This window comes from Ambystoma mexicanum, chromosome 9 (assembly GCF_040938575.1).
Source record: "Ambystoma mexicanum isolate Mex_15411 chromosome 9, UKY_AmexF1_1, whole genome shotgun sequence".
Classification (NCBI taxonomy): Eukaryota; Metazoa; Chordata; class Amphibia; order Caudata; family Ambystomatidae; genus Ambystoma; species Ambystoma mexicanum.
Window position 1 is genome coordinate 1,115,091,500 of NC_090931.1, and position 16,204 is coordinate 1,115,107,703.

General features: G+C 41.0%; 1 protein-coding gene across 5 annotated transcripts in view; it reads left to right on the top strand.

Annotated features, from left to right (window-relative positions):
* The window catches only part of CACNB4 (calcium voltage-gated channel auxiliary subunit beta 4), a 1,461,524-nt gene extending 1,445,746 nt beyond the window's left edge, over positions 1–15,778 (top strand). For 3 of the 5 annotated variants that reach the window (XM_069616451.1, XM_069616453.1, XM_069616455.1), the window contains one exon: positions 8,476–15,778. In XM_069616451.1, coding sequence (XP_069472552.1) covers positions 8,476–8,739 — 264 coding nt within the window. In that variant the 3' untranslated portion in view covers positions 8,740–15,778. The remainder of the gene's footprint in view (positions 1–8,475) is intronic. The other 2 variants (XM_069616452.1, XM_069616454.1) reach the window with 1 other exon arrangement.
* Positions 15,779–16,204: the final 426 nt, after the last annotated feature.

Below are 16,204 nucleotides of genomic sequence, written 5' to 3' on the forward strand. Positions count from 1 at the left end.
GTAGAGGCATTGATGGAGGTTGGCTCTAGTGGAGTTGGAGCTGTTATCAAAGTACTAGGAGCTACAGAGTCCACAGCCCCCTCAATATTGGGTCCCACTAATAGAGAAGGAATGTTGTTAGTCGAAGGACCATCAACCAAGCCATCCGGTAAGGGAGATAGAGCTGCTGTAGTGAGAAGTAAGTCAGCTGTGGCCGCAGTAGCCACCATAGTAGGAATAGGGGTCAGAGAAACCACTGGTTCCACAGAGTTCCCAGTCCCCTTTGGAAGGGGAGTAGTAGATGAGGAAGATAAAGTATTTGCCAGGAAGAGATTTTTGAAAAATTGGTCCGTATATGAATTTAGGTTTTTCACGTTCTTCTGATTTTTAGTTTTCTTCATTTGCTGAGTAATTTTCCTTTTCCTTCCTATACAGGGCAAAACTTTTTGATGTAAAATTTCTTTAATGGGTTCAGTGGAAACAGATGGATTCTCTGAAGTCGGAATAGATATGAAGTCCAATGAAGAGGCGATGAGGGCACCCTTAGAAGTATCTACTGGTTCTAAAGACCTACCCACAAGGGGAGACCTTGAACAAAAAGATTAGGAAGCGGACCAACCGATTCCTCTTGGACTTTCTCCTCCATTAGTACCATAGTGAGTTTGGTGTGAGGGGTAGGATGTACTGCCTTCGATCCAGTGACCTCTCGCATACCCTCGGGAATAGTTGTCGAAATCATAGAAGGTTGGCTACAAGAATCCAAAGCTGGGCCTTGAGGGAGCGTAGGACCCTGGCCCTTAACTAAAACTACCTCTTGTATACTTGGCGTGGTCACAGTGAGCCCTTTATGTACGGTATGGGCTTCAGACGGTAGTTGATTAGGAGGGATTGGGTCAGGACCGTGTGTGGACAAAAGTGGATGTTCTTCCTTAATAATTTTAACTAGCTCTTCAAATCTGTCAAGGCCCTCTAACCTAGAATAGATTTCCGATAGGAGGAGAGAGTGAGATCTGACCTCAGACCATATATTATCATACAAACTCACAAAGGAACTCAGAACCATATTCAGAGCCGAGATAGTAGGTTGAGAAAGTTTAATTCTTTCATCTGCCTCTTTAAGAGTATGATGTAAAATAGATTAACTGCCCTGATCCTTTTTTGAGTCTGGGAGTAGACCCCTTTCTTTCAACCAATTTTCTTTCTCTGTGTATTCATCAATAAAGTTGATGAGATCAGAAGGAGAGCCTGTGAATCATCACAGATTTGCTGGGTGACATTATTTGTATTATTACAATTGGGGCCCAGGTGACTATCAGCAATTGCCTTCAGTCTCCAATTTCTTAGCTACATCGACTAGATTAGTGTGATCTAATGAAGACACTGTTGGAAGTGAGTGTAGATATTTAACAAGGGTACTAGATGTAGTCCTCTTTCCAAAGAAGTGTGAAATATTTTTCCCTTGAGTTGGTTTCCCTTGGGTACCCAGATTGGATTTTGTTTTGAGGGTGGGATTATGGGTTTTGTTGAATGGAGTTTTGAACGAAATAGGTAAAGACTTCCCTGTAGGAGTGTATGGAGTTCCAGCCACATTAGTAGACAGATTAACATGGATAGTCGAAGTATGGTTAATGCCCCTAGCTGCGGAATTAACCTCTGGCGAAGGTTCAATGGGAGGAGAAACAATGTTCCGTCACCATAGGTAATACAGAGGCATTAGCTACAGAGTCAGCCGCCATAACAGATAATATAGGCTTCCTGGGATGATGGTGGGGAGGTGTTGAAAGAACAATATTAACCATATTGTTGTTAGAGTAAACCAAATGGCCCTTATCCTTATGAAGAATAGCACCTTCCGCAAGATTAGAGGCTAAGGTAGCTGCTAGACGTTCTTCCTGTGTATCTATCGAGATATCATGAGATCCATTAAAGATACAGCTATTGTGAGCTGTATTGCCTGGAATAATACCCATAGCATTGAGTACCTCAGACCTATCACTGACATGAATTTGAGCCTGGGCCAGGGTTTTAAGGAGTAAAGGGTTATAGGTGGCATCTACTGGAGCATGATGTAAATTCCCCAGTATAGCTGGGGAGGGAGCATCTAACAGAGTTGTAACTGGTGAAACAGAAGGTAAATTACCAGTAGCAGACGGAGTCGAAGCCAGTGTGGCCTCCATAGCTGTCTGACTTCGCAGTCCCTTACGTGTCATTCAGAGAGAACCAAGGCCCAGGAGGAAAATACAGGGGACTTAAGAAAATAACAATACTGGTTTAAGCTAAAAGTAAACCTGAGTTACAATGATTAATTATTTCCTTAAAATACACAGAAACAACGTACACAACAGTCAATAAAATTATGAACACTGCAATCTAAAAATATAGCACTAAAAAACCAGAGGCAACCTCAAGCAAAAATGACAAATGTCCCAAGAACACTCTTGGATTAAAAGTACAAAAGGAAATGGATCTATGCAGCCCCCCCCCAAAAAATAAATAGTAAAAACAGATGTAATATGAACTGGAATTGATAATGTTCTTAGTCAATACATAATCAAAATATATTGATTTTAGGAATGGCCACAATCGTCAAGAGAACCAAGAGGAGCGCTCAGTCTAAGGGTAGGGAACGCCCGACAGCTTGTGGAGCTGCCAGAATCCGACTCTCCACCCCAAACCCTTAGAGCGGAAAAGGTGTTTGAGAATGAGTTATACAGCACAAGACCCAAGTTCAAGTTACTCACAGGTCACAGCCAAACAGCACAACAGCGGCTCCAGCCCTTACTGCCTCCAGGGCTTAACGCCGCAAGGATGGTGAAGTCACGTACTAAGTCACGTGATCGCGACTGTGCACGACTCCTCCAGGAAGCGTTAGGCAAGAGCAGCAAGAGCCCACACGGCTCGCAGTGCTGCTGTAGAAAATGCAAGGTAAAGTAGGCCTTCCTCCAGCAAGGCAGCGCTTCAGTATCAGTAAAACACCCCACACGGGCGGAGAAGCCTCGCTTTAATGCCGTGTACAAAGTCACATGCTAAGTCACGTGATCGCGACTGTGCACGCCTCCTCCAGGAAGCGTTGGGCAAGAGCAGCAAGAGCCCACACGGCTCGCAGTGCTGCTGTAGAAAATGCAAGGTAAAGTAGACGTTCCTCCAGCAAGGCAGCGCTTCAGTATCAGTAAAACACCCCACACGGGCAGAGAAGCCTCGCTTCAATGCCGTGTACAAAGTCACGTGCTAAGTCACGTGATCGTGACTGCACGCCTCCTCCAGGAAGCGTTAGGCAAGAGCAGCAGGAGCCCACACGGCTCGCAGTGCTGCTGTAGAAAATGCAAGGTAAAGTAGACGTTCCTCCAGCAAGGCAGCGCTTCAGTATCAGTAAAACACCCGAGGGTACTGTATACAATCTTGCCTAACCCTCCAGTATATAAATAAATACATTATACTTTTCCGTGAGGCATGAAAATACTGATGTTGCAATCTGTCAGTGACTAGACTGGTGAGTGGAGTACAATGGTACAGTCTATTCTCTAAAGACCCACTCTGTCAGCAGATGGAAACAACTGCAAGACAGTTGGCCGCTCAAGCGAACGCCAGTCCCAGGGGAAAAAACCCTGTTGCAGAAACAGGATGATGGCAACTTCTAGGCTGCAGAGTCAGAGTACCAACAGAGGATGGACTTGGAGGAGTGTGCTCAAAGCAGGAATTAGGAGGACCCAAGTGGAAAAAGAACAGCACAGACCTAGAGGAGTTGGGGAACCAGTGCCGGCAGAGTCACAGAGAAGCTGGGAGGATGAAGGAGGGATGAAGAATGAGAAGGAAATGAGGAAATTAATCATGAGGCAACAGGGGCAAGGCAGACAGAATACCTGGAGTGTTGCAATGCAATGTCTGGTGTCCCATATCAAAGTGGGGGCTTCTGAAATGAATCAAAGCCAGACCTTTGTGGTTTCAACACGTTGCCACCATATTGGTACTGGTGTTTGATGTCCCGTAAGCATCAATGATGATTTCTTACAGCAGATGCAGGTCAGTGCCATGTAAATACTGCCAGAGGGAATAGGGCAGGGGTCGGCAACCTTTGCCTCTCCAAATGTTTTGGACTGCAACTCTCATCAGCCTTAGCCAGCATAGTCAATGGTGAGGGATCATGTGAGTCATAGGCAAAACCATCTAGAGAGCCACTGGACCAGGGCCTATTCCTTGTCAGGTAGGTCATGACAATGATCCATACATGAGGTGTTTGCCAGGTTCTATTTTTTTCTTTAATTTCTAACACTTGTAGTCCTGGATATCATGTTATAAATGTACTCATAAAAGTCCTAGAAGGTCAAACAAAATGGAACTGGACAAGCGCTGCCTAATTTAATTGCTTTTGTTGGCATGTGGAGGATTCAATACGACAGGCATGGTGCGCACTTGCCTATGAGGGGTCAGCAATGCAAGGCAGTAAGCTGTTGGATGATGGTTAAAAAAATTCCATTTTATTTAGGCAAAAATGATATTAAGCACGTCACTATCCCTACTTTTCTGAGGATTTTCCTGCTTAACAAAACGAAAGGGAAACACTCTAACACAGGGTGTCTGGCCCTCACACTTAAACATTAAATACAAAATAAATGTATGGCAATTCAAATAACAACAATAACATTCACAGTTTCTTGATGACCTCTTAAGAACCTGGGCAAGATCCCTTCCCCGGATTCAATGTGAATTCAACTCCAAAGTTTAATAAAAAGAAACAAGGAAATCCCTGTAGGTCAGATAGTCTTGGATCAGTTCTTGATGTTTCAATGTCAAGGTAAATTCTTGTTAACCAAAGTTCCAACAATAGCAACTCTTTTGTTCTTGGTGAAATATGCACTTTCCACTTCCTCAAAACAGCACCAATGGTATTTGCAGCCACAACGCTTTGCCATTGCTTCAAATAGTCCAAGAAGACTTGCCACAGTTCAAATCTTCTGTAAATGTTAGTGAAACACAGTTCTTGGTTAACAGTATGCCACTAGTTATAAGATTAGGATTCACATATGTTTGTCAGGATGACTTCAGAGTACTGCTGCTTCTACTTCAACAACTTCACTTTTACTAAACTGTAGCATGAGTCCATTCTCCTTTGTCCCACAATATTCCACTTCACTTGTACTACTGAAGTTTTGCATCCACTGATGCCCAAATATATCACCACACCTTCAGTACTTTGTAATTTACAACATGTTTTGGTTCTGACAAGATTAATGTTAAGGCACTTCACCTTCACAAAGGCAAGTCACTCTTCCACTGAATATCTCTCTTCAAAAGGGGCAGCCTCTTTGCCTCTCTTGTCTACCTGTCACAACAACAAATTACAATTTGCCAGTATGACCCACTTCTTTCTGTTGAGTAAAGTCTTTGGCAACATAGATTGTGTCAGCTTCAAATAATATTCATGAGCAGCAAGTTTCTCTTCCCCAACTTTGCCTTTTCCTCTCTGCCAACTGTTAGCCAAATTAATTACCCAGACGCCTTTATGTCATTCTCTTGGCTTCAGGTAATGCTTGCACACTTGTATCTTAGGCAAGGTTAAACTTCTATTGGACTCACAGTCTTTATTAGATTGTTTTCTGGATTTAAAAAAGGATGCTTTCAGTCTAAATAGGGGAATAATCTTGGCTTGGGAAATGCTTGCTCTCTCTTCACTTGTAGATACAATGGTGAAACACTTTACTTCTATTATAAGCATTTAACGTTTGCATGAATAAAGATGTAATGATCACTTTTTGCTTGCAAAGTGGAATTAGGCACATGCAACCACTTCTTCATACAGTTTGTAATGTTTAAAGAGATTAGCAATGGATTCTCAACTTAACCTCCACTTGAGAATCATTTTTAGCCACACGCGACTGCTTCTCCATTATGTTTCAGAGTTTTGAAATGCTTGAACAATGGACTCTCACTTGAGAATTGTTTTTGGTCACACACGACCACTGCTTACTTTAGACTTCAAAGTTTTAAGTATTTGGCCAATGTGTTATACTTCTACCTCAGACGTGAGTGTTTGAGACAATGCTTGTTCACACGCGAGTGTTACATTTCCCATTTCCCATTGTCAAAAGTTCAACTGACAACTTCAGCTCGCTTCTGCTTATATGCAAGTGAAGATTGGACTGGATGGTGTCGCCAGCGATACTCGTGCAAGGAATCATAACGCCAGGTTCAACTCACCATCTTTTGTGATCCTTGCTTTGCCGGTTGTACAGCTTCCGGTCCGGCAACTTTGTTAAGGAGCCCCTCTCGCTCCTGAGACCCACGGCTTGACAGCAGCTCCTCGCTTCGGTCTCCAACATGCTTCTTGCTGCGCAATCTCAGCAATTAGGCTCACAAGGGGAAAGACAGTCTTCCTGCACACCTTCCGCTGTGCAGCCTCCGCAACTCAGAATTCGGGAGAATAGGACCCTGTCAGAACAAGCAGGTGAATTCTGCTGCATCAACGTTCTGGCATCCCTTTGGTTCTCCCTCTTCTGCCTGGATTGCCAACACTGTGTCTTATTATTTCTGCTTCTACTACTACAACACTCACTCAAGCCACAGTTCCAGCTCCTTCCGATTGCCTGCACCTGAGAGGGCCTTTTATGCCTCCCAGGCTCCTTCAGGTGTGGGCTATTAGGCTTAATTGCCTGACTACTGCTACAGCATGCCTCTTCCGCCCTTTTCCTCGTCTTAGTACTCATGGCATTATGGGACCTGTACTCCCCAAAAACAAAGGTAGTTCTTTTAGGTACTTGTTTCATTTTAAGGGTTGATTTACTTTCTTTAAAGTAATTTAAAAATGAACCATTAGAATTTGTTGTAACAGGGGAAGACAATGTATTTAAGGCAACATTTCTAGATTAATTTACAGTATACCTTTGGGAGTAAGGATGGTGTTTATTCTGGAAACCTTGAAGGGTCTTTCTGTGGTTAATGCTTACTCAGATTTGATGGTACTTGTGTCCAGAACCACAGATTATATATGTGGATCAGGGACATTATAATGACAATAAGCCATTACCTGTTTTGGTAACCTTGAAATGTTTTCCCTTTTAAAGGACAAATACTGTGTCTCGTCCCACGGGATCTCATCGCCACCCTGGGCCCTGTCTCCTCCCAGGTGATCCTTCTGCAGTAGACCACCGCCAGGGTTGGGACCAGGAAGCATCTGCCTTCCCCATGCCACCTGGGAGGAGACTTTAGGCAGGGTTTCAGTGAGGGATCCGTAGGATTCTTCACATGCACCATAGCCTTATTCATTTATCTGTCCTCATAGCTCTTCCAGGGTTCAAAATTGAGATTAGATGAGCAGGAGCCAAAACGAGCTCCTGGGTGGCGGCATCATCCAGTGGGCAGGAGCTACCGCTGGGAAACCAGAAGCGAGTACACAGCACACTATAAATCTAACTTTCACATGAGATGCACATTTTACATTGTTACCCATTAGTTATGATCCATTTAGCTTTTAAATATTTCTTAGATGTGTCCTAATTCTTCTTTATTTTCATTCTGAAACACTGAAAGTTAATGTCACATATGCATGTTTGTAATGCACCAGTTGGCCTGGGAAGCCAAAAATAGCTCCAAGTAACTATTGGTTTTAATTCAACCAGGCTATCCTAGGGAAGACTCAGGAGTTAATTATCTCCCACCAATTTCGAACCCTTCCATTCAGTCTCACGTCCTCCATCCTTCTTATTTATTCATTCACCCCTCCTGCACCTTCTCACCACTCTGTCTGCTTTCCCCTCAGCATAGCCCCAATCTGCCTATGTGTGCCTGAGTGCATGAGCTCAGAAATTGTTCCCACCATACGACAGCTAAAGCTATTGGCTGTGTGGTTAAATTCTAGTGGTGTCTATGTTGACATGATGGTTAATTGCCAGTACTCTGCTTTAACATGATTGTAAACTGCTAGTGTTACATTTTTACATAACGTCAACATCTAGCGCTCTGATTTTGCAAATAATAATTTTCTACAAAATTGTACACTTGTGGTGCTCCACATTAACGCAGTGGTAGACTGTAAGATCTCTGCTTTTACACAGTCTACTAAACTCTATGACGTGACCTTACATTGCTGCTTTCTTTGCTTTTGCATAACAGCAAAAAGCTACTGCTCTGCTTTTATACAATGGCAAACTGATAGTCTCTGCCTTTACAGGGCTGTCAAATGTGTGTGCTCTACTTTCACTTAAAGGATAATCTGCTAGTGGAGTGATTTCAAAGGATGAGACTGCTAAGGATCTGCTAACTGATGATAAACTGCTAGTGCTCTTTCCTTTCAACTCATGGTAAAGTGCTAGTGCCATTCATCTACAAACTTCAGGATAGACAGGTCTCCGCAATGGCTGCAGGTGTCCAAAAAAGCTATCTAACTGTTGAGGTAACTTACTTGTTGTTACAGAGAATATAGCTATTGAAGGAGTGCACTAATACTTTGAAAAAAAATCAATTCTTGGGGAAGAAATAATCTTCTAAATTGTTGTTTTTCAGCAGAGTCAGCGCATGCGGCATAGCAACCACTCAACCGAAAACTCGCCAATCGAAAGAAGAAGCCTTATGACAGCCGATGAAAATTATCACAACGAAAGGGCTCGGAAGAGCAGGAACCGCTTGTCTTCCAGTTCCCAACACAGCCGAGATCATTATCCTCTGGTGGAAGAAGAGTACTCTGACTCGTACCAGGACACTTACAAACCTCACAGGAACCGCGGATCACCCGGGGGCTACAGCCATGATTCCAGACACAGGCTTTGATTTTAGGAATCGGAGGAAAATAGCATCCATCAGTTAACTTGCCATAACTTAACTAAGAGAAACGCATCATGTTATTTTGCCAAGTGTACCACAGTGGTACTGTGCTCACTAGCCAGTGGGAATACTATCTCTCATGCTCTCATATCTTTAGGTGAACATTTATTTTGCCCAAGCCATAGTTCTTGTAGATGCAGGATCTTCATCACAGCAGGAGCTTGTTTTCTTCATTAGATATTAGACAATTTAATGTGTAATTTAGGGCACGTATCAAGGCACAGATACAGCAAATACAATTTCCAATGGTGGAAATTCCAAATAAACAGTTCCAGTTGGAACATATTTATAAGCCAATTCCTGTTGGAATTTGGGTTAATTGACTGGAAAGTCTACTTGAGCATGTTGCAATCACTTGAAAACTATAATAAAAATGGAATTATGAAGAGTAAAACAATTATAACATTGATATAAACCAAAAAAACTAAATAAAAAGCTATTTATTTGCTGAAAGCTACATTTAAGTTACGATGCAGATTTCACTGTACAATATTAATTCTGGAATGGCTTTTTCAAACTTACCAAATGTTGAACTAGGATGGTGCCAAATATTGTAAAGTGAATGTCACAGTTACACCGCACTCCATCATCAAAAATAAGGTATAGTGCTACCATAATTACAGCTAACCGCATTTCTTTTCTTTGTCATTGCCGCTATGCCACGGATTGTAACCAGTGACACCATGAACCTCTCTTGCAAACTGGAAGAATGGAGTCATGTGCTGACTATTAACAATGTTCAGAAAAGTCAGAGAGTTGGTGAATTAATTGTTTTAATTTTCCTGCCACTTCATAAAGTTGGTGTGGTGTTGCTGGCATCTGTTGGTATGAACTACTCTCTTTTTGGGATTTGATGTGTGGACTTAATATGGCCACTACATCTATCATGCCTTATGTGTTCTACTGAAAGTTCGAAAGTGGCACTGGCGGTTGGCGGCTGACCTGGCGTTGTGACTGCCACAGAAATTGCAATCACTGTTAACATTATTTTTCAGAAATAAGCCTGCTGTCATTGTGTCAAAGATGAGGCAGGGGAAATAAACAGCAATCCCCAAACTCTATTTCATGGAAAGGCTCAGTTCTAAGTCCCTTGGTAGGTGGCAGCTCTCTCATGAAAGCTGCACTACTTCTTGTATATTTCAAGCACGCAGAATGCATGCAGTTTAGTTGCACCACAAGACCACCTGTCCTTCACGTTTCCCTGCACTAGAAGAAGGGGAATTGTAAGGAAATGGTGTGGCATAAGACGATGAGAATGTGAAGTATTTTCCTGCACCTTTGAATTTGTGTTGTAATTCTTTTCACAGCAACTGACTTCTTCTCCATTGTGCATTTTCTAAACAGCCACCCCTAATACAACTCGGTAGCTTTTCTATAATGTATCCCTACCAACGACCATTTTAGATGTACAAATGAATTACTGATCAGCAGGAACGGAATAGGTTTTCAAGAAAAATGACATTATAGTGTCCTTAATGAAAGGAGCACATGCGTAGATTCCAACACAATTAACCACAAGGCTGTCCATATACTGGCTAATGGGTAAGCACAGCAGGGCCTTGTTGGGCACCAGGTAAACTAAAGCAACTTCAGAGGCCAGGAAACTCATACATTTACCAATATGCAGGCACCTTGCACTTATACTATGCCTCGTGGTGGGGGTGGGGGTCGCAGGAGATTGTGGTGTTTTGTTCATGTGCAAAGACAGTCTGCACATTTGCAAATGGCATATGTGCTTGCTCAACCACATTAGCCCCAATGCAAATACAATTTCACAGCATGCCCAAATGCAATTTGTGCATGTGCAAGTTGTGTTTAGACAACTTAAATGCACTTAAAACCCACCATAGGTTTTTTAAAGTTAACTTAAAATGAATAAATATTAATTATGTTATTCCTTGAGACAATAATTATTGTGATACCTGAGAGCACAATTGTGACCCTTGTCAGTTCGATTTAAAATGGTGCACATATGCGTGACATGAACATATACGTTTACATGGAAGTGCATACACGAATTTTTATATACATATTTAGATATGTATGTAGATACATGTCTGAGGGTGTGTGTGTGTTGCGCAAACAGTGTGTTCAAAACCCATAATTCACTGGTGCGGTGTCATCTACAGACATTGTTTTCTATTATTCATGGGGATGGCAGCATTCTCATAAAATATGCATCTAATCCAATGGGAATCCCAGAATATCAACACGGTCAATTGGACCCATTGTTTTGTATGCATGCAAGCATGTCAATTACTTGGCATAATTATAAACACAGCATGTAATAAGCCTCCATGCAAATCTGTCTGAAGTAGATGTGAATCAAGTCAATCACTCTACTACGCTGAAATTCTTTAATCATCAGCTACATTTCCAAGAAAGGTAAACAAACATTCGGAGGGGTCCAAGGTATCTGCACTCTAGAGCTTTGCAAACCTAGAATTTGTGCATACTAAATCATTCTAAAAACTGCAGTTTGGAAATGGAAAGCATCTTCAGTAACCCTACCAATTAAAGAACAAAAGGCTATAGATCATAGATTGTAATATGTGCCGTGATAAACCGGGCTAAACTATGTGCTTGTGTTAATAACAATTGTGAATGACATCATAATATTCCTTATTTATATTGCTATGACATTAAGCTGCTTATTTGCAGATAATCCTCCTGAATTAAGGATTTCCAACATTGTGAATCAAAAACATTGTTTTACAGGTAAAATGAAAATATGTGTTTTGATGCAATAGGTCCAGAACATTTGTGAACCGCTCATCAATTTTGTTTTCATTTCACCAGAACCACCTCAGGGTACTTTCAGTGTAAATCCTGTTTTTAATGATACCGATCCGCTCAACGGTCTTTAAAGCCTCTAGACAGATATAGTTTCTGTTATGGCTGCAGATCTGAAAATGAGCATTTGTTTGGCTTGAACAAGCAGAACATTTGATTACGATCTGGCATAATTTATTTCTGAATCCACAGCCGTATCTACTTACATATCACACTATGAACAGTGGTAAATAATCGTATAGGTAGCACATACGTGCATTTTATAACACCAGGATGTAATAGTGTATAGCCCAGAGATATCATACATGATGTATTAGCAGAGAAAAACCGAACTCTGAGTTACAGGAATTTAAAATCCAAATTGGATCTGCAGATTAAACAAGGAGGGAACAGGCAAATTAGAAAACAGTTAGTGAACAGTTAGTGAAGAAAAATAGGCTCAGCCGAAACTATGAATTATACAAAAATCTGCAGACACAGTGAGAATATCTTTCCTTAGATACAAGTTAATTTGTGATGTCATCAGTGATGCATTGTGCAAGGTTATGAACAGTGCATTGTGGGGGTAAAGGATGCTTAGTAATGTTAACTGGGAAGCGTGTGGTCTTTAATCTGTCTTCATTTCATTTGTAAGGCTTTTATATTAATACCGAGACAACATATTTTACAAATGTTAGCAGCAGCAAGAGTAAGACTCGGACACAGTGGCATTTTTGGAGTTGGTTAAAGACTTTTATTAATAAAATAAAAGCAGGGTTTGGGGAAGTCCTACCTATCCCTAACTCTTTTTTAGGGGTTTTCCAGCCTCAACAAAATTAAGGAACGTGTGTGTCAGGATGTCCAAATCAAAAGAGTTCTCTGTCCTGTGTCCAAAATCCTAAACTGACCCTCACACACTAAACTCAGCATAACATGAACATGGGGATGTCTTTTAGCTGGACACCAGCATCTTCTTTCCAAAGTTCCAAACACAAAGTTCTTAAGGTTCAGAAAAGAAAACCAATAATGTTCCGCCAGAAAGAGTCCCTCCCTTCCCCAAGATTTCTCTGGCATTTCCCCTGAGTTTCCTTCAGTTTCACAGTTCAACAATGTTCACACTCCAAAGGGGTATGATTCTTCCCTTTTTGACTTTTCTCAATTTCCACAAGTCAAGGCAATGTTCACACTCCAAAGGGGTATGGTTCTTCCCTTTGAGATGTTCACCTTCCATTCACATGCATGGGACTCTTCCCTTTTTCTCCAATGCCTTGTTTGCCCTCCTCTCATGGCTTTTTACATTCAGTTCAATAATACACATGCAGGGGACTTTTCCCCTTTTTCTGCAATGCCTGGTTTACTCTCCTGCCAGGGCTTTTTCAGGCAATTCAGTATTTGTGTGCAAATCCCAGATTAGCACTTCTCATCATTAATCACTTTCTCTTGCATACGGTTAATTATCATTTTCATACACTGGGTCAACAACCCTTTCTCAGCAGTTCTTAATGTCCCCGCTCCCTTGTTTGGGCACACTTGATGTGTTAACGGTACACGCCATTCGCCTTGAAGCGCCCCGGTGTCCCAATCTCCTTCTCTGGTCTTGCTGGTCTCTGCTGGTGGCTTCAGCGTCCCTCGCGTCTCATCGTTCTCACTGCAGCCTTTTCACTGACTGGGAGCATGTCTCCTTGGCTCCTTGTTCCTTTCTGGGCTCTCCCCGCTTGTCAGCTCCTGCTGCCTGCAGCACCAACATGGCAAACCTTCCTCTGCCTTACTTCCCTGGACAAGGCTCTTGGCAGCTTCTCTGCTCCGGTCTGCAGCTTGCTTTCCTCCCGTGTCCCAACCAGCATTGGGAGAGGTGAGTCTCTTTCTCTATTCAGGTGAGCCGTATTTGAATGTCCAACCACAAGCATGCAGCGTTGGCTTCCCGCTTCCAGTGATCTTCATTACTCCGACCCACTTCCTCATCTCAGTATTATCAAGTAGAGGGGGATGCAAGTAAGGTTGTTGATCAGCCATAGTTAGAGACTCTCTTATCACATTACACTATGCCATATAAGAATGGGGAAAAGGGAAGTGGGTGTTACCCAGAAAAATAGGTACAGGTCTGCTTTGGTCCAGCAAATTCACCTTGCCTCCCTGGGGGTTGTCCTCCCTCATGTGGTCCTCCCACAGATAGCCACCCCTAGGGTCAGAGTCAGGTATCTTCTGCCTTTCCCTGGCCACATGAAGAAAGATTTCCCCCAGCGAGTTAGTGACAATGTCACAAGATTTGTCACAAGGCCCAGATGGCATTATAGAAACATACAACATGTGATCTGTTGTTTTTTAGATGTAGGCTTCCCATTGGATGAAAAACAGTATGCACTATAATACATACCATGTAGCCCTCAAATTGATATGTAGGCACTGTAATTAGGGTTGACTGTTTTCAGTGTAAACATTTTGTTAATTCTGGTGGTGTTTTTTTCCAGGATTTGAAAAATCTTAAATTCTGTGTTGTTTTTTTATCAGTACTTACCCATTGTTTCCCTTAGAAATGTTCATTTGGGTCATGTTCAGGTATGAAAATGTCCAGTATATGACAGCACTAATTTTGCTTTTAATTTTCAATTTAATACAGGAATCTGTGTAGAAAGGTCAGCACTGCCATCTAGTGGGCCTTTTTGGACAATCCCCAAAAGGGAACATTATTTACATGGGGGAAAAATTGCATTAAACCAGACTTTAATGAAATCCAAAAAGCCTAACTAGAGTTTCTAATGAAAAACAATGTAAACAACATTTAAATGAAGTGCCTGTTACAAGGCCTTTTTTTTAGCTATGAAACATTTACCATTAACATGATTAACAGCACATCATCAATAAGGCTTTTAAAATAATGCTCAAAGTATGATGCAAAGAAATGTAATGTATTTGGGAAATTCTGTTTCCTTACATCGGAATGATCATTTTCTTTTAGCATTTTACACTTCCTATGCCCTTCGGATGGTAAACTCTCATGAATTGAAAGGTTTATGGCATACATTACATACAGCAACAAACCTTATATAATATAAGGACAGTTCAAGGAATGAAAGGCTTTTTACAATCCTTGGGTGTATATTTTTAGGAAACATTTATTGCAGCATGCATTGTTTTAAAGAATACCACTTTAGTATACAGACATGAATTGTGCATTACAAAAAGTTACTATTTATTGTCTTTAAATAAAAAATAGTTTTTTTCTGAAAATAAAAACAATTCATTTTCACATCTGCTTGTTTTCCCCAAACCCTCTCATGTGTAGGGTTTAAAGCGCATGGAATGTTGCTCCCCAAAAAGAAGTGGATGTTTTGAAAGGTGTGTTCAGCTCTGCCTGCTTATCCACTTGATGGTGTCCCCCCATCTAAGAAAGCTAACACATTTTCAAGTTTTGTTTCCAGAAATATTCAGACTTGCTGAATGCAGCACTTGCAATTGTGACTGTCAACTCCTGATATAAGCCTTAAACATTGTTTAATTGTGTGGCATGAGCTACTTTTCAACAATTGACAAATGCAGAACAGGATGTGCCAATTGCAGTGTTTTTGCAAGACTGAACAATCGTTTAGTAGTTGGTGGTGGTTAAATCTGCCAGTCCTAATTATTGTACACTATAGCACAGTGAAGCACTCCCTGGTAGTTTTTACCAGCCTTTATGATATGTACAGCACACATATTTGCATGAGAAAGAAAGCACTGAGTGAAGCATTTTCTATAGGCTTTCAAAGGTTCTTTTTGCGTGCATTAAAGTATTGATTGCAAAGGTTGCACTGAGATTTATGGTATAAACCTAGAATAGATAACTTGTTTCCTTTGTTTCTTCTTCTGTAGTAGCATTAGCGACTGGATCATTCAAAATGCTTGAAAATGTCCAACTTTTATGGCTGCACAACAAATGATGTATATTTTCTAGAAGCGAATATTGCTGCTTTATCATTTCAAGTGCAAAAATGTACTTTATTTTGTAGCCTTTTGGAGCCTAGTTTTTAAGTCTTCCATGCCATGCTAGAGGAGGGAACGATTCTTAACCATATGTTACATACTGTTAAACATTTACACTTTGCATTTTGTTGAGTGCCAATAATAGCGTTGTTTAGTGTTCTTATAAACCATTTTAAAAGGGAGCTATGTGTTAAACTACATGTATTGTGTATTTTATTGCAGAAACATTAAACTGTTTTCCTTAATTTTGAAAGTTTTCATTCGTTTGCTTTTATACTATTTGCACATTGTTAGATTAGGGATTATTTGCAAGTATTTAAATATATATTTCTTTAAATCACCTGGAACTGAATATTTGAAACATTGATGCAAATGGTTTTCAATATAGTTATCACTCCTCAAACAGACCTTTTCTTTCCATCTGAAAATCTGCTCTGTTTTTATTTACCTTAAATATGTGTTTTTTATTAAACATTAGTATTAGTCAGCATAATGCAAGTGACCAAGTTGCTGTTAGCTGCATTTCTTAGAAACCTCTAAAACGTTAGCCACCAGACTTGCAATACATTGTATGGCCTTCATATGAAATTGTGAACTTAATATAATGTTGGTTGGAATATCCACTGTTTTGTATTGCCACTATTTCCCATTCGTACCTTATGTTTAATTGGCACATATT